General features: G+C 37.4%; 1 protein-coding gene across 1 annotated transcript; it reads right to left on the bottom strand.

The window, feature by feature from the left end:
* Window positions 1–483: 483 nt before the first annotated feature.
* LOC127621124 (DNA methyltransferase 1-associated protein 1-like) lies at window positions 484–13179 on the bottom strand. The gene is made up of 11 exons (XM_052094590.1): window positions 13051–13179; window positions 12484–12618; window positions 10395–10486; window positions 9997–10195; window positions 9399–9557; window positions 9060–9227; window positions 5930–6115; window positions 5376–5447; window positions 4770–4842; window positions 4278–4564; window positions 484–1573 (listed from the first exon to the last, which is right to left on the bottom strand). The coding sequence occupies exons 2-11, from the start codon at window positions 12580–12582 to the stop codon at window positions 1514–1516; spliced, it is 1395 nt and encodes a 464-aa protein (XP_051950550.1). The 5' UTR covers window positions 12583–12618; window positions 13051–13179; the 3' UTR covers window positions 484–1513.
* Window positions 13180–18570: the final 5391 nt, after the last annotated feature.

The following is an 18570-nucleotide window of genomic DNA, read 5'->3' as shown; positions in this document are numbered from 1 at the left end:
GGTGAATTCATGAAGTGGTGTTGACGAGCAGCAAAGCAGTTCATGTTATCGATGCATGCGCTTGACAGCTATAGATTAAAAGTCACCGCATGCTCTACTAACATTAAACAAGATACCGGATCTTACGGAACAATCAACGCCTGTGTCTCTTGACTAAGTTATTCTTATCAACCAATGGGGAGAAGTATAGTTTCTAATATTAAACTATAATTGTAGCTGGGAATTTTTGGGATACATCTTTTACCTAATTAAAGGATTTCTCTATTAGGGTAGTTGATGCATAACATGTCAATTGGTTTTAAACTCAACATCAAAACTTAAGGTTAAAAGGTATACAAATATAAGGCAAAGTGAATACATCAGGATCCTGAAACTAATCACCTCCTGCCATGTTTAATTTGTCAAAATACAAATGTCCCAAAAAGTCTCATTAAAATGAGAAGCTACATGTGTAATAAAAATAAAACAATAGCAAAATTCTGTTTAAAATAGTTTTATATGGAGTATAGCATGTCACTACACAAGATGTGTCAACTTTCCAAAATTTTGTCATGTCAACTACCCATTATGTATGATTATGTACAACAAATATGAACCCTCGCCATTTAAAGTTTACATCAAATCAAGGACATAACATGGAATTTTCATTCTAGCTCCAAGATGGTAATGGTAGAATACAAAAATATCATTTAAATTTACACATAACTGGAGCATTTTGAAGTAGTAATCTGTAATATATTATTTTAACTGATTAAGGGAAAAACACATGAACAAAAAAAACTACATTTATTAAACCTCTACACAAAGACATTTTACAGGCCAGGATCTGGATATAGAAGACTGAAGAGACAGCATTTATTTGAGATTGAGGTGACCCTCTCTGAGCAAGAATCTTCTAATGCCGGATTATAGGTGAAAGTCAGCACATTAGAATGGCAGATGTACAGATGCCCGTTAGACAGGGACACATTTTTCCAGAGCCTGCTGTTTCGAGAAGCAGCCAATGAAAAAGCAAACACTCTTTCAATAAATTTCACAACAGGTTCCAGACTTGCTCATACAATCTGTCCAGCATACGTTTTTTTTTTCAGACAGACATGCGGACAATTATTTTTTCCACCCTCCTTGCTTCGGTCTTGTCATGTGCCGATTAGCTCTCTCTGCCAATTTACAGTTCATCTGGTTTTCGGGCCGCCTGGCAGGAGACAGGAGGCGGTATAATGGAATAGGATGTCAAGGGTGGTCTGTGTCATGGCACAGGTTTGGCCCAGAGAATGGAGAGACGAGAGAGGCAGGCAGGATTGAGGGGTGGACAAGATGGGTAGTCATTGTGCTGAATATATTAACGGAGAAAGCCAGACACTGGTCGTCAAAAGAGCAAATAATAGATGACCTACATCTTCAACCTCACCCTTTGAACCTGACCAAAGCAGGCAATCACTTAAGTGAGACCCAGAAACCTCTCTCTCCTCTTCCCAAAATGTCCATCTGAGTTAAAAAAATCATTTATATTTCATGGTTTCTTCACCTTCTTGATAGATGAGGAACTGGAGGCAGATTCTCTGCGTTTGCGCTGTGCAAAAAGGAACAATCACAAAATCATATTATAGTACTGATGCCATCAACGCTGCATTTGTACTGAATTTTGTAAAAGACGTTTGGAACATTTTCTATTCACCTTTATTAGTACAATATAAGCAAACATTTTATAATGCTTAACAGATCAGTAATTCATGTACAAATTAATATATTGTATATGAATCCAAGTTTAATTATATTTCTACTTAACTAAATGTGCATAAATGAAAAGATCGGTTGAGCATTATAATGTTTGTAAATATTATTAATCAAATGTATTGTGTAAACAGTTATTAAGGAAAACTATCCCAGGAGCCGGATTCATGAAAAGCTCTTAAAGGGCACCTATTATGCCCCTTTCACAAGATGTAATTTAAATCTTTGGTGTCTCCAGAATGTGTCTGTGAAGTTTCAGCTCAAAATACCCTACAGATCATTTATTATACCATGTTGAAAATGCCCATTTTTGGGTGGGAATAAAAAGGAGCTGTTTGTGATGTAATGAGCTGGTGCTCCCCTACCCATATCCAAAATAGGGCGGAGTTTTGACATCTCTGCATCGGATAACTAGACACCATAAGCAATATGACTGACAGCGAAAATAAAGGTATTCAGCATTATGTGTGAACCAAAGTCAGACACTGATGAGGGAGAGACTCCGTCAGAAGTAACAACTTTGAGAATGAACCAGGAATTTTCAGAATGGTTATTTGATAAATCTATTTATTTGTTGTAGAGTTTTATTCAGCAGTTTTGCAATGATGGATGAGCAACACACACATACAAATACTGTTTCAACATTCGCTATGTGATATAATGAAACACAAACAAACATGTCTGTCGGCAGTGTCCGTCAACAGTTGTGGGCAGGGCCTGTACAAAGTGATGTCACTTTGTACAGAATCTGCGAATAGCTTGTTCTGAGACAGTGCTTATGATTAATGGGGATTTTTTAAAAAAAGGACTGGGTGGATTTTTATCATTATAGGGTGGTTTTGTACACACACTGCCAACAAAAATGTATGTTCAAACACCATGTAAAAGTGAATTTTGCATAATAGTTCCCCTTTAAGAAAATTCTTCTTTACTACCATTTTCTTCTTAATTTAATCAGAAGTCACAAAGTGATTTTAGACCAAAACAATTTTACCTTTTTGTGTTTTATGTTATTTTTTATTTTCAACTTTCAAACCATGTAAATGTTGTTTTGAAACTCAATGTGGTGACCAATCATGCTAGTCAAATCAAATGGATGCGCGGCTATGCACTCTCACTCTGCAATCATTAGAATACATAGAAACATAATAATTATTTCACATGCCCGCTTCTTAATTTCCAAAATGATATAATTATCAAGCTTCCTAAGGAGAACTTTTTTCCTTGTAGTAATTTCTTCAATGAAAACCTCTAGCTCTTGTCTACAAAAGTGTTTGTTTCTTTTCTTTTTCTCCATGTCAGTTTAAAAGTTGTCAAATGCTTAACAGCAGGTAAATTCTCCTATGACGGCTTATGCTGCTAAACCAACACATCTCACGCACTTTACATTTAAAAATATTATCGTGAGATGCTTGATACATAAAAAAAAATGTATAACAAAAAAAAAAAAAGGTTACATTTATTGTACCGATATTTATTGAAGTATTGAAATTGATGTATATTACAAGGAAACCTAATGAGCAGGCTAGTATGATCAGAGAATGTTAAAGCCTGACCTTTTATACTTAATAAAAATTTTTTGACATTCTTAACAAAATATTTGAGAATTGCACTTAGGAACATTCTTACACACTTCTCATAATTTATCATAAAATAACTTTAACTTGATTTTTTCTCTCTAAAGAACATTTTCGTCAAACCGGCCACAGGACTCAAATGATTGAGTCTGTCCAACCCTACACATTTGCTACATATTGCTGAATAGATTTTTAAAAGGTATATTTCAGGTTCAATGCAAGTAAAGCTCAAGCAACAGCATTTGTGGAATGTTGATTACCACAAAAATAATTGAGTTGTCCCTCCATTTCTTTAGAAGAAAAAGCAAACATCTGGGTTACACTTACAATGAAAGTGAACGGTGCCAATCTGTAAACATTAAAATACTTTAAAAGTATAGCCAAAAGTCATAAACAATATGCTTGTTAACATTATTTTGTGTGATAAAATCGCTTACTAACCTTTTCTGTGTAAAGTTATCTAGTTTTACAACTTTGTTGTCATGACAACAAACTGCTGTAATCCAAGTAATTTAGTTGTCAGCCACAAAATAAAAAATAAAAAAAACTTTACAGCTCAAATGATCCATTAGTTTTAACAGAAGAATTAATGTTACTGTATTAATAAAATTGCATGCTTCACATTTCTGCCTTTGAATCCTCCAAATATTGGCTCCATTCACTTACGTTGTAAATGCCTCACTAACTTTCATTGGGTTTTTTTTATAAGAAAAGGAGTGACGAGACAAAGGTAATCAACATTATGCCACAAATGCCGTAAATTGTATTGAACCTGGACTATTTCTTTAATGAAAATTGTAAAAGTTTTTTTTTTAATTGCATTAAAATGCTTGCAGAACTTTTTATATGATGCACTACTTTAATCTCCAACCTCTCTAAAATATTATATAAATTACCAAGCCAAAACATTTACCAAATGATAATTTACAGGGTGGTGCTTGTAGCTACTTTCCTTCAAATACTCACCGAATTTGGAGTGAGTGGAGCTCCAACCACATCGATAATCTGTTCCTTGGCTTCGGTTTTGATGTCATCAGCGCCGGGCCAGGATTGACTGTCAGGGGCTCCTCTGCTTTCGCTCTGTGGTGTGACAGCACCCCCTGCTTTCAGCAGAGCATCGTAGCGATGCCGCAACATCTGCTGTTCGTACTCACAGTTACTGTATGCCTGCTTCAGCTCGTACACCAAAACCAGGTCACTGCGGAGTTCATTGAACATCTGCACTATCTCCTCTGTGGGCATAGGGTTAAGGTCTGTGATTGAAAGAGAAAAAAGATAAGTTATTAGATGGTTAAATACAAAATATGGGTTAAGAACCGTTCTCTTGTTTTATTTTAGATTACATTTCAGAGGCCTTGGATGAGGAATACTGATGCATTAGAAGCTATATGGTAAGTAGGAAGTCAGAAGAGAGAAAGCCTTACAAGCTTGTAATCAGTCAATTTAAATGCTACTCACCCACTCCTTGCTCTGTCAGGATCTGTTCAATCGCTTTTATCTTCTTCTGTCCAACTGAACTAGGTAGCTTCATCTACAAACAAACAAAAAATCCATTCACGTCAGCAAAATCTACAGATTATATTTTTTTGAAAACGTAAGTGTTGCTTATGTGCCCAGACTGAAATAGGGAGTACATCTTTGGTACAAATCAGCCAATCTGAATTCCATGAGAATTCTAGATGGAACATTAACACCTTTAATCTCAGATGGCTACATGGTGGAAAGAAGTGGGAGCAATGGAATAAAAATGGGGTCATCTTTCATTCATAATACCCCAGAAATGCACTTCAGAGAGGGCAGATCAAAACACGTTTATGCACCCAAGTCTGACTAACAGATGACCAGCCAAATCTGAGTCATACACTAGCCCCAGTACCGGCCTTAATGTGTTTTACATAGAGCGACTTCCCTTCATTACTCTTTAAGAGAAATGCCTTCCTGTGGATAGATTAGTCTACCTATGACTGTGTGAATCAATCAACTCCTGGCTAATGAGAGAAGTTAAACATATATTAAAAAATGGATCAGGGGTCAGCATCACTGAAGCATGTATGTTGATCTCACCCTCTGGCTCCGTAGTGAAACACCAGCAGATTTGAAGTCTGGGAATTTGATGCCTGTGGTTTCAGGGACTGCCTGCAAGTGGACAGATGAGAGGCTATTAGAAGTTCTGCAATGTTTCTTGTTAGATAGCATGGAGATTACAGTATTTTGCTATTAAAATGTATAACTAAAAATATGGACACCAAAACTACAGAAAGGTCATGCATGTGCTTGATTACACAAGATAACAGCTTTTGAAAATAGGTTGTCATGAATTATGCCCTCATGCATGACAGGATTTTGGGGCAGTTCACACAGGATGTGTTCTTGTGTTCTGCGCTACAGAACGGAACAACACAGACACATTTTTAAAACTTTTTTAACTTTACATGGTGTCTTAAAAATGCAGCACTTATGGCACAAGAGATGCAAAAGTGTGCACGTGTACATAGACAAACACTTCAAAACTAGCACAGACCGGACACAGGAAAACATCTTGTATAAACAGCCCCTTACAAAGGCAGGTTAAGTTTGAATTTCAAGTTAGTGCAATGAGGATATGAGGAGTTAATTACTGTTTTTTCTGTCTCTCGTTTTTGTGGCAGCTTCTTCTTGGTGGCTTTGCGTTCAGCTCTGCGCATCTCTGTGGTTGTGTCAGCAGCTGTAATGAGCTTTTGCACATCCTGGGCCTTCTTTTCACGCTCCTTCTTGCGTGTCTCAATCTTCCTCAGCTCCTGGACCAGATATTCCTCTTCTGCCACCTACAGGAAGGAAAAAGATGACCATAGTCTAAATGAGAAAAGGAATTTGTACTTCACACTACACTGACACCCATTAAATTGATCACTGTTGTAATAATTGTTATGTAGGCTGGATAAAAAAAAACGCACAAAAATAGAATAAGGTAAATGGGATTTAACATAAATTATGATAATAATGACGGTGACCTGTGAATTGTCATCTCTGCTCTATTGCACAATTGACCCGCAGCAGCTGTTGGTCGATATTAACTTTTTTAACGAAGAAATAATGCGAACTCTGATTGCAAATGGCTGTTTTTAATTTCCACAGTGCTGTCACTGTTACAGATATGAGGTCAAATATTATCTAATCTGATCTTATATGATCAAGACCACCATTTACTATATAACGGAAGGGAACAAGGACACGTCTCCACCACTGCAGCACATGGGCTACTGTTTGTGAAAGGATGAGTGAATAAAAATAATGTCATACTGTGAAAATGATGTCTTTGCATTTATTTTGAATGCAGTAAATAATATTGTTCAATCGAAAATGTCTGTTAAGTTTTTATATGGAATATGATAATTATGACATCAAATATGATTATATATTGTATGTGGGTTAATAATTTAAGCAGTTAAGACAGATATTGTATATCTGATGGTAGTTTTAATTTCTTTAGGATGTGTATACATCAACCTGTTACATGTATGACATAATCACACAGGCTCATTGAACCAAGATTAAACTTGATTTGCCGATATTTCAGAAAAGAACCCACATACTTTCTTCACTGTAAACCATAGATAAACCATTTATAATAACGTTTATTAACATTAAAATACATTATTAATTTCCATAAAGCTTAGAATATTATTAAAACTGCAGCGCTGCCTATTTCCACCATTGAAATCTGCTGCTGGAAGTGTGGTTTCCTGCAGTGTGATGTCAGAGTAATTTCATCTATTGGTAGAGCCAGTGTTGCAGTGTCGGGATGGTTGGAAAACTCAAACAAACAGAGCAATGTTTTGATAGCATCACAGAGCAACAGTGTTTACACTTTTGGGGGGGGAATACATTTTAACAAAAAAAAAAAAGAAAAGAAAAAAGACTTTTAAGGACTGAAGGGGTGTAAATGTATATGGGATTTTAATTTATATATCAAATAACTCACTCGAAACTGCATTTGCACACATGCAAGTTGTCTTCTTGAAGGAATATTCCAGTCCAACACAAGTTAAGTTAAATCGACAGTATTTGTGGCATAATGTTGATTACCAAAAAAAATATTTTCTTAAAAAAAATTACAAAGATCTGGGTAACTGTGGGTAACTGACGGTGAGGCACATACAATGGAAGTGATTTGGGACCAATTTTTGGAGGGTATAAAAGGTACAAATGTGAAGCTTATAATTTTTTTAAAGCAATGACATTAATTCTTCTGTTAAAACGCTTGTATTATTTGAGCTGTAAAGTTGTTTAAATTGTAATTTTTACAGTAATTTTTTAGTTTGTTAAAATTACATCATCATGGCAATGAAGTTGTAAAATTGCATATAACTTTCCCAGAAAAGGTTAGTAGGCGATTTTATCACATTAAAATTATGGTAACATGCATGAATTGTGACTATACTTTTAAAACTTAAAGAGTCAAAATGTATTTTGTGGTAATCAATAATATGCCACAAATGCTGTCAATTGACCTTAACTTGTATTGGACCTGGAATATTCCTTTGAGACTTTTAAATTAGTTAATTTATTTATACCACCAGGAGCTGGCACAGATATCAGTTATTTTTATTGATTTTTGTGATGCGGAGCAGCTTTTGGGTATGGTCTCACCTAGAGGTGTGAATCTTCATTGCCTCACGATTCGATTACGATTTAAAGGGTAATGATTCCATTATAAAACGATTCTCGATGAATCTTGTCCTTCAATATCTTTCTTTTTCCAGTTTCTTCAAAATGTATTTTTTACTCTATTTTTTCCCTTTTAGCTTTTTATTTAACAGCTGTTTTGAAAATCAGAATGAGTCACATTACATAAACTGGCCTTTTACATTCAGTAAGATCTGTGAAGAAAACATGGAACATTTAGAACCTTATAATAAATCTCTTAAAAGCACAAAACAATTATTGGTTCTCTATCAAAACACACTGAATACTATTACTTCAAAAGATTATATTATTAGTTTTATTTTTGTTTAAGCATTGTAAATCATTTAATAGTATTTCATTATTATTTAAAATTAATCTATGCCATGCTATTCATTTTCATTTTTAAGCACAAATGGAAGTTGCTGGCCCAGGATGAGAGATATATCTGCTTTGAGAGTCTATGAGAGTGCAGCTGTCAGCTTCTCCTCTCCTCACATGCACAGGTGATAGTAAAGCGGTTTAAATATCGCAGTTGTTGCTTCAGAAATGTATCAAGCGTCCCGTATGCACTGTTCTATCTGTTTGCTCTGTGAGTAGAAGATAAAACCTTTATCATCAGGTGTACGTACTGTCCTAACAAACGAGTGATCGGCAATGACAAAAGCCAATGAAATGGAGAGCGCGCAAGATTAGAGAAAGGCATCGGGGGGGGGGGGGAGTGCATAATCAGTGCAATTATGGGTGCAAGCTAGTCTTTCATGTTGTTTGTTGCCTTCTTATCAGGAAAAAACGCTCTCCTTGCTATGTGCATGGGTTTGTGAAAGAATTTCGGGATCATAGATTCATTCGGACACCAATGGTCATGTGTTTGATACAGCTGGTCTGCAAACAGTTGGGTTTATGCACTTGAATTTAGTGTATGCACTTAACTCACATCTTTGTTTCTACATGTCTTTGGGGTGCACCGCTGCCCTGCCGTGATTTAACTGAACACAGAATCGATTCGGATTCTTTTGAGAATCGATTCAGAATCGTTTGAGTATGAATCGCTGAGATGATTTTTTCCGACAGCTCTAGTCTCACCTGCTCTGGAGTACGGTTGAAGAGTCTTTCTAGCTGCTCTTTCCGGCGTCTCTCATGACCAGCATCAAATATGTAGATCTTGGGCTCTGTCCCTGTTCCTGATCGAACCTTTGTTAACTTGCCACAAATGTTGTAATAACGCTCCTTAAGATCTTCCACAGAGCGTTTCTGCAAAAATAACAAATTGAAATCAGATCAGCCATCCTAATACATATAGCAACTATGAAATTAAATGTTCACAAATAACAAAAAATTATGTGGTCAGGTTTAATTTTTATAGTGTGATTATTTGATCTAACTGTTGAATAAAATAATGCAGAACCATGAAGTGAAATGTACTCTGTGTTGTTGGTGGTCATAGCGATCATGGACAACAATGAAGCGCAGGTCGAAACGTTTGCACAAGTCGAACAGATGATCCGTTTCAGCTTTTGTCCATCCGTCGTCATGGAGATACATCTGATACTCCTGCTCTGAGTACACAGGAACCTGAACAGTCTTGGAACAGGAATAATACTTTAATTTACACTTTTGTATACTCAAAATACTACCTTAAAATATTAAATCATGGATTATAGGGGCCAGTGGTGGCTCAGCGGTTATGGCTCTGGGTTACTGACTGAAAGGTGGGGGGTTCAAGCCCCAGCACCGTCAAGATACCACTGTTGGGCCCTTGAGCAAGCCCTTTGACCCTATCTGCTCCAGGGGTGCTGTTTCATGGCTGACCCTGCGCTCTGACCCCAGCTTAGTTGGGATATGCAAAAACAACTGCATTTCATTGGCTCTGTACCTGTACTCTGCACAATGACAATAAAGTTGAATCTTAATTAACTTTTTCGCATACATAAATAAACGCTTTCATCTCCCCTCACTTTTGTTTATCCATTTTATCCCTCGTTTCTTCTCCTTTGCAACATGGTCTTCTCTTTTTCCTTACCTTGCTGAAGCGAGCAAATGGATAATCCTTTCCCTCCTCTGCTGCACGTCTCCAGTGATGGAAAATGGCTCCATCTTTTCTGGCTGGATTACTAAATGGCATCCACTTCCAGGGTCGCACCTTCTTACAGCCCAGCTTTGCCTTTACTGTCCGATATCCTTGTGTAGTGTCACTAGGCAGTAGCGGAGGAGCATCTCGACTGAGTAGAGAAACCATTTGAAAGTCAATGAAACAATGTCAGCTTCCAATGATAGAAAACAGGAGAGCATTTAACCCTTAAACAGCATCAGTGCAGTTATTCATCATGAAAATCATGATTGTTAGAGACCAATTATACAGGTGAAATCTCATAACACGGCATAATAGGACAGTGATGTGTAATTGAAAAAAGGTCATACTTTTTGTCAGAATAGAGCAAGGCATAAACTTCTCTGTGCATTCCTTCCGGTCTCTTGAATGTCAAGGTCTCTGTCACTTTCTTGGCTTTTTTCTGCAAAAACAAAAAGAATAACAGTTGTTTCAATTGTACTATTTTAAAGGAATATTCTGGGTTCAATACAAGTTAAGCTCAATTAGTGCCAGACCGATATATTGGTATTTGTCCAGCAGAGCGTGCTCCGATTCCATTGTTTACAGAGCTGTGGAGTGGTGGTGGTGTAGTGGTCTAAGCACATAACTTGTAATTTAATAATCAGAAGGACGCTGGTTCGAGCCCCACAGCCACCACCATTGTGTCCTTGAGCAAGGCACTTAACTCCAGGTTGCTCCAGGGGGATTGTCCCTGTAATAAGTGCTCTGTAAGTCGCTTTGGATAAAAGCGTCTGCCAAATGCATAAATGTAAAATGTAAATGTAGAGCTGAATCTGAGCTGACGGTGGATCTGCAGACAGGGTGGAGTTAAGCGGTGCAGAGTTGAGTGGTGTCTTTTCTGTATGTTGCTAACTAGTTTGTGAAATATATACTGGAAAGTTAATAAACAATGACTGCATAATTTTCCCTTTTCAATATAACAAATATAATTTGAACCCTGTCCCTGACAACCATGTCACTCATGTTTATCACATCTGTTTGCTATGTTAGCCAGCTATAGTATGTCAGTGCAGTCAGTAACTTTTTGCAGTTCAGCAGACAACGGTGCGGTGGTGGATTGTGTCTGTTGAGTGTTGATTTCATGCTACACTGTTACCTAGTTGGTGAGACGCAATGCTTGTCCATCTTTTACTCTCTGTGACAACGAGCTTATAGCTAACTAGCTAACCACATACTTTCTTTGGTTGTCAGCTGAGTGGAAGCTAATGTGTAAACATGTATTCACAAAACCGATTTGTTCAGGATTCACAGTTTGGTACCCCCCTTGAACTGAACAATTCCAGTCATCGCATTTATACAATGTAATATTTAAAAGTCTGGTTTAACACCGTTGAAAGTTTCACCAGAACTTGTATAGCAGAATATAGTGTAACATCGCTGTTTTTCTCTTGTCTTGGCAGGTGTAAATGCTTCTTTTTTTTTTTTTTTTACAATTTGCCACTAATTGACTGGCAGTATTAAAATAGTCAGCATATGACTGATAATAAACATACAGTACTGATGTTTATTTAGCTATTTATTTTATTAGAATTTATTCTTTATTAAAATTTTTTAAGCTATTTTTTGTCAGTGTTCATTTCTAAAATTTGTGACACTGTATAATAATAATAATGTAAAATGTTCTTTGATAAAAATATTTGTTTAAGAATGCAGCATTCTCAGTACCTTTGCAAAGTCATATCGATGAACAATCCACATAGAAAAGGTCTGATTCATTCTAGCTCAAAAAATAACTATATCAGTCACCATATCACTTAATGATCACTTAATTTCCCCTTCTAAAATCGGTATCGTTCTCAAAAATCCCACATCGGTCGGACTTTAAGCTCAATCAATGGTAATTGTGGTATAATACTGATTACCACAAAAACTTATTTTGACTTGCCCCTCCTTTTCTTTAAAAAGCAAAAATCTGGGTTACAGCATGGCACTTACAATGAAAGTGAATGGGGCCAATCTGTAAATGTCAAAATGCTGTTTCAAAAGAATAGCCACAAGACATAAACATTATGTGTGTAAACTTGAATTTACTTCCTAACCTTTTCTGTGTTAAGTTATTTCTAATTTTACAACTTCGTTGCCATGACAATGCAATGTAAGCACACCCCAAAATGACTTTACAGCTCAAATACATGAGTTTCAACAGAATAATTAATGTTAGTGCTTTTATAAAAAAAAAAAAACTCAAAATATTGTCCCAATTCACTTCCATTGTAAGTGTCTCACTTTAATCGTGATTTTATTTTTATAAAGAAAGGTTGGGATGAGTCAAATTGTGTGTGTGTGTGTTAAAACTGTTGATTGAGCTTAAAGTCTAAGACCTTTAGTAAAATCCTATGCAACTAAACATGCAGTCTCTGAAGGTGTTTGTTCTCATCTGCTACAGGGACGGGTTACCTTGTCTGAGTTGATGATGTCTTTCTTGCTGATGGGTCCTGAATCATTGTCTCCTCCTGCCAGCTCCAGAATATCTCTCACATCAGCACCGGTCGCCATGGTGACCAGCTGTTTAAAAAAATAAATGACCTAAAACTACAGAAAGGGAGAGCCTATGATATTATGATCCGGTTGGTTTGATTTGATAACAGACATATAAGGACAGTCTTTGTTGAAAGGTGTACTGCTGCCAATTCATTTATTTGGCCTTCATTTACCCATTATTACTCCAAACACTAGTCTATACATCATCGTTAGAAGTTCAAACAATATAATGGGTCTGACTGAGTAGGTAGAGGGCAAGGGTAATATATAGTTATAAATCATAGTAGCAGAGGACCAAGATGTCACAAAAACGCTTACAGTATGCAGTGTAGTAATATTAGTTAGTCTGAGCGTAAGTGTTGTCAAACACAACGAAGCTCGAACTCAATGACCTTACAGGCTAACTGACAGGGGGAATAGCCAAAAGCTCCCAGAACTATCTTGACAAACTGCAAGTGTATCGAAGGCAAGATTTATTCTTACCTGAGAAAGATACACGCAGTCTGTATAACTAAAAATAATACGTGTTTGTTTTAAATAACGATATAGTGTTAGCTGAAATGCTAAAGAATACGGCGAATCCACGGCGGATGTAAAACTCTTCTTCGATCCTCTACGCCTTCGGTCATCATTGTACATGATCGCCGCGTATTGGCCAAATGGGTCTAGTGCATATCTAAATGGCAGTGTCCTATTCTAGCTAAGGATAGTTCAAAATTCTCTCATCATTTGCTCACCCTCGTGTCATCCCAGATGTGTATGACTTTATTTTTCTGCTGAACACAACTGAAGATTTTTAGAAGAATATCTCAACTCTAGGTCCACACCATACAAGTGAATGGTGACCAGAACTCTAAAAGCTCCGAAAAGGAGATAAACTCAGCATAAAAGTAATCCATAAGACTAAGTGGTCTTCTGAAGTGAACCAGTTGGTTTTGGGTGAGAACAGACCAAAATGTAACTCCTTATTTTCACTGTACATCTTTTCTATAGTCTTTAGACGCTATCATGATTTCAAGCTTGATTACACTTCCTAGTGCTTGACGCATGCGCAGAGCATTAGATGGCACTATTGGGTGTAATCGAGCTTGAAATCACCATGTTGATGTAAGATGTACATCAACCAAGATGTGCAGTGAAAAATTGTAAGTTATATTATGGTCTGTTCTTACCCAAAACCAACTAGATTGCTTCAGAAGACATTGATTAAACCACTAGAGTCTTATGGATTACTTGTATGCCAACTTTATCTCCTTTTTGGAGCTTTTGGAGTTCTAGTCACCATTTACTAGCATTGTATGGACTACAGAGCTGAGATGTTCTTCTAAAAATCTTTGTGTTCACTAGAAGAAAGTCATACACAATGGGATGGCATGAGAGTGAACAAAATTTGAGAGATTTTTAATTTTTTTGGTGAACCATCCCTTTAATGTGTTTTTGATAGACCCCTTGTCATTGAAGGAAGCATCAAACAAACTACAAAAGAACAGGTTTAACAGTGTCATTAAATCCATTTATTTGATCAAGCCATTTTGGGAAATAATGCAGAAAAAAAACATGCATGCATGCATAACAAACCATCTCATCCCCAAAACCAATCAAAAGTCTTACACATGCTATTATATTTGCACAGAATATCAGGATCAGGAGAAAAATTATATATTGATGAATAACAGAATTATGAACAAAATACTGCAGTAAAAGGAATATTTCGGGTTCAATACAAGCTAAAGATCAGTTGATAGCATTTGTGCCATAAAATTGACTACCATAATAAATAAATAAGATTACCCATAATTTTCTTGAAAAAAAGGCTGGGGCACTTACAATGGAAGTGAATGGGGCCAATACAGAAACGTTAAAAGACACACTGTTTCAAACGTATAGCCACAAGACACTATCAATACATTCGTTAACATGATTTTTGTGTGATAATATATCTTACTAACCTTTTCTGTGTAAAGTTGGAGCCATTTACATCGACATGACGATGTAATGTCAACAAACCCTAATATTACTGTAAAAATAAAAACGTATGAAGTATAAAAATGAAATGTTAGTGCTTTTATGAAATAATAAAAAAAATTGTCCAAAAAAAAAAAAATTTACTTCCATTGCATGTGCCTCATTGTAACTTTGCTTTTTTAAAGAAAAGCAGGGACGAGTTTTTTTTTTTTATCAACATTCACCCTCCGCCCTACCACAGACTGTCTAACAAATCACTCTATACCTTTGGTTTTCTTAACCCTTGTGTGCTGTTCGGGATGTTTTCAGCCACTAGGGGGTACTGTTGAGTCGTAATTTGGCCATAACTTTCTCCGTGTTTCAGCAAATGGAACGATTTTTGGTGACAAATCTTATTTTCACACATATTTTAGGAAAATGCTTTGAAAATTTAAAAAAACTCAACAGTACACTGTGGGCAAATTCACTACCCTTTCGTTATGTTCGTGGCTGTTTTTGCCCCATTGACTTCCATTATAACCACATTTTTTGATTGCAAAGCCATGACACCATATAATCATGCACTTTTGATTGTTTGTGGTTTTCCCTGTTGGGAAGAGGTAAAATTTGTAATTTTTACTGTTGATAACCACGTGGCACCATTAACCCTTTAGATAGGCCTGTGCAAAAAAAGCTTAGTTTCTGGCTTTTACATGGAGTTATATGGAGAATAATAGCATATTAAAAAATAACGTCTGTGGCCACCGATTGGTCCTCCTTCTGCAGCTGTAGGTGCCGACAACCTACAAAAATAAAATAACAAGAAAAGAATAAGTACAGATTTCATAATAAGTATTTTTGAAGCTGCACATGACAATGAGAATAATCATGCAAACATTGTCAAAACACAAACAGTATCTCCTAAATTTATCTCTAACAAGCACATGAATTAAAGTAAAAATTAACAGGAATAGGATGCATGTAGTAACAAATGTGTAATGGCACATACCTTGTCTAGATTGTCGACACCTCCCTTGCAGCGGTTGTAATCTGCAATTATCTCTGGCTTCTTTTTTGGTCCCTCTGTCACCACTGCTTTGCTGACAATGAGGTCAATCATCTCCTCTGTGAAAAACAGATTAAACACAGAATCCATGTTCTGGACCCTTGCGATGGCATAGCGCGTCGGCCCTGGAGTCACGCCTCTGGCAGGCTGAAGAAAGGAGTTGTCTCCGCGTTGGTGGAAAACCACACTTCGCCGTTTCTTCCAATCCACCCAGATCCAGGATCCTACGAATCCTCCACGCCTTCAGTGGAAGCTAGAGAGGATGATGAGGGTGTCACATCCAAATCAGGATCTGACTCTGCTGAGTCTGTGGTGTCAGAGGGAGAAGACCATCCTGCAGCTCGCTGGAGGGGTCAGGCTGAATTATCATCTCTAAAACTTCACAAGTCAAGCCCTCTCTCATGTTGCTTGCTGCTCTTCTCACCATCAAATGACCAGCAGGCTTGCATGCAAGTGTTTAAATCCACTTGCTTTGTTTTTGATTACTCTGCATTTCTCACCATCAAAAGGCACTTTGTTTTTGTTTACTCCATGTAGTTCTGAGAGCTGAGGTGCATGTTTTGATTTTCGCAGAGGCAACAAGGTGAGTTCTCACACTCTCTCTCTCTCTCTCTCTCTCTCTCTCTCTCTCTCTCTCTCTCTCTCTCACACACACACACACACACACACACACACACACTTTAATATGCTATTATTCTCCATATAACTCCATGTAAAAGCCAGAAACTAAGCTTTTTTTTTGCACAGGCCTATCTAAAGGGTTAATGGTACCACGTGGTTATCAACAGTAAAAATTACAAATTTTACCTCTTCCCAACAGGGAAAACCACAAACAATCAAAAATGCATGATTATATGGTGTCATGGCTTTGCAATCAAAAAATGTGGTTATAATGGAAGTCAATGGGGCAAAAACAGCCACGAACAGTAAATGAGGGAGAAAAAGTTCAAATCTGATGCTGCACAAAAACTAACAATGCATCGAAACCAATGTTGTTTCTAATCTTTGACATGTCCAAGACTGTGATAAAAGGTAAAAAAAATCCAGTCCACAATCACATTTTATATTGAAAATACGTCATTTTGTATGTTTTTTCCCCAAATCAGTGACATCATTTATGAATTTGGCAATTAAAGAGTTAAAATCCTGATTTTTTTTTTTTAAACCTTTAGTAGTTTTGAACAGGACTGAGGTTGATTAATAGATTTATGCAAAACAATTTGAAAAAAATATTTATCTGATACATTTTTACAGCAGTTTAATGTAGTGGCTGTTTTCAGCCACGAACATAACGAAAGGGTAGTGAATTTGAACAATGCACAAGGGTTAAACACTTTTAGAGAAAACAGTTAGGACTTGTTCTGAGGACATCGAGATGAGGTGGGAGCTGGTATTGTGGCAGAGCTGGATGTCATTTTTTTTTGGCATGACAGGGAAGGCGTTCTTCACAATTGGTCCTGTTAGAAAGAGGTTAAGACTTAATGTACTGCAAGTTTAAGAACTCAAAACTTCCTCCCCAATGCAAAAATGTCTCTGAAGCACCTCTTTGCTCTCTCTGTCTGCTACTCCAGCCTTCACAGGCTTTGTTCCAGAGCTTGAACTGTGCATGCAGCATATTGGTTGGGCTTGTAGGAGGTCTTGCTAAGAGAACACTTTCCATTTCTTCGTCCTCAGAGTCCTGTTGAAGGGAGCATGAAGAGGTCTTTCCAGAGGATCCAGAGATTAATGTTGCCCCTAGGTGTCTTTGGGAGACAGAGTGGTTACTGGGAGATAGTTCTTCATATGAGCCTACTTTGCTAGAGGCCTCTGAGCTATGGTCAAGTGAGTTTGACTCTGTTAGTGATGTCATGCTGTCCTCCTCAATCAAATGTTCTTCTTATTTTTCTGTGGTCTGCAATTGGCTGCTCCACAATGAGCCTCTGGAGACCAGCTGACATCCTTATTTTGGTTCATGGGCCTGGTCTCTCACCTTTGCTATAACTACAGGGCTCTTCCTTGCAGAAACAGACGATCAACGGCAAAATTTTCTTCTCACTTGGACCTCTTGACTTTTCCCCTCATCTTTGTCAAAGACATCTGACTTTTGGCTCAGTCTGGCCTTGTGTTCATCTTCTCCTCATGCCTGTTGTCAGTTGAAGCTGGAGAGTGTTGTATGTAGACATTTAATGACCTGCTTCTTCTCTGAGAGTGTATGTTTGGATGGGAAACACTCACTCCACTATCAAAAGAGCTAGACTTTAGCATAGATGAAAGCACTGATCCTCTTCTCTGGCTGTGATTAGCCTCCAAGACTGGGGAATCTTCCACATATTCTATGAGGGGCTCATTCAACCAGCCAGAGAGGCTGGAACAGAGAGGCTTATGACCACGCTCTTGCTTTTTCAGTTGGATTTTATCCTGAAGCATCATGTGGCGAGCAGAGATTGGTGAGAGCTGCTCAGGGCTGCAGTAAAAGATGCTCTTAATAAGGCTACGGCAAGGTATTAGAGGCCCACTAGTCAATCCCTCATCTCCATCAGAGAGGTTAAGTGAGGGGCTACTGTCCCTATGCTCTAAACTGACTTGCTTTGGTGTGAGCACTGCTGTCCCTCTTGATAGTTTGGTCATTGGAATGACCAGTGGGCCTCTTTGAACTCTGAACTCACAAATAAGCACATAACCAGCTTTGAAGATAGAGGACGTGGCAGGTTAGCTGAGCATGCATTGATCAGAAAACAGTGACAACATATACATAAACAGATTTACATGTAGAAGGAAAGTGAGAAATAGAGAGAATAAGTGAAAAAGATAAAGTAAAAGAGGGAAAGGCAGAATTACATGCATGCAAAGTCTTGGGGCATCCCCATCTTTGTGGGAACACTTACATTAGTCTCCTGCTCTGGGACTCAAAAAGGAAGTGGGATGGAAAGTATGGTGTTAAACAGGATGTGAGAATACATATGACTGACAGGTGTTCAAAGGCCACTTATGAAGTACTTACATGATGTGGCATA

Source organism: Xyrauchen texanus, chromosome 27 (assembly GCF_025860055.1).
Source record: "Xyrauchen texanus isolate HMW12.3.18 chromosome 27, RBS_HiC_50CHRs, whole genome shotgun sequence".
Lineage (NCBI taxonomy): Eukaryota > Metazoa > Chordata > Actinopteri > Cypriniformes > Catostomidae > Xyrauchen > Xyrauchen texanus.
The sequence above is the reverse complement of the archived record's forward strand: the minus strand, read 5'-3'. Positions and strand labels throughout refer to the sequence as shown.

What these genes read in the sequence shown, in the direction of transcription:
- LOC127621124 (XM_052094590.1), bottom strand. Translation starts at nt 12,582, where the DNA reads ATGGCGACCGGTGCTGATGTGAGAGATATTCTGGAGCTGGCAGGAGGA. An exon ending in ACATCATCAACTCAGACAAG is followed by an intron (nt 10,487 to 12,483) that starts GTAACCCGTCCC and finishes TTGTTTTTGCAG; the next exon opens with AAAAAAGCCAAGAAAGTGAC. An exon ending in CATTTGCTCGCTTCAGCAAG is followed by an intron (nt 9,558 to 9,996) that starts GTAAGGAAAAAG and finishes TCCTGTTCCAAG; the next exon opens with ACTGTTCAGGTTCCTGTGTA.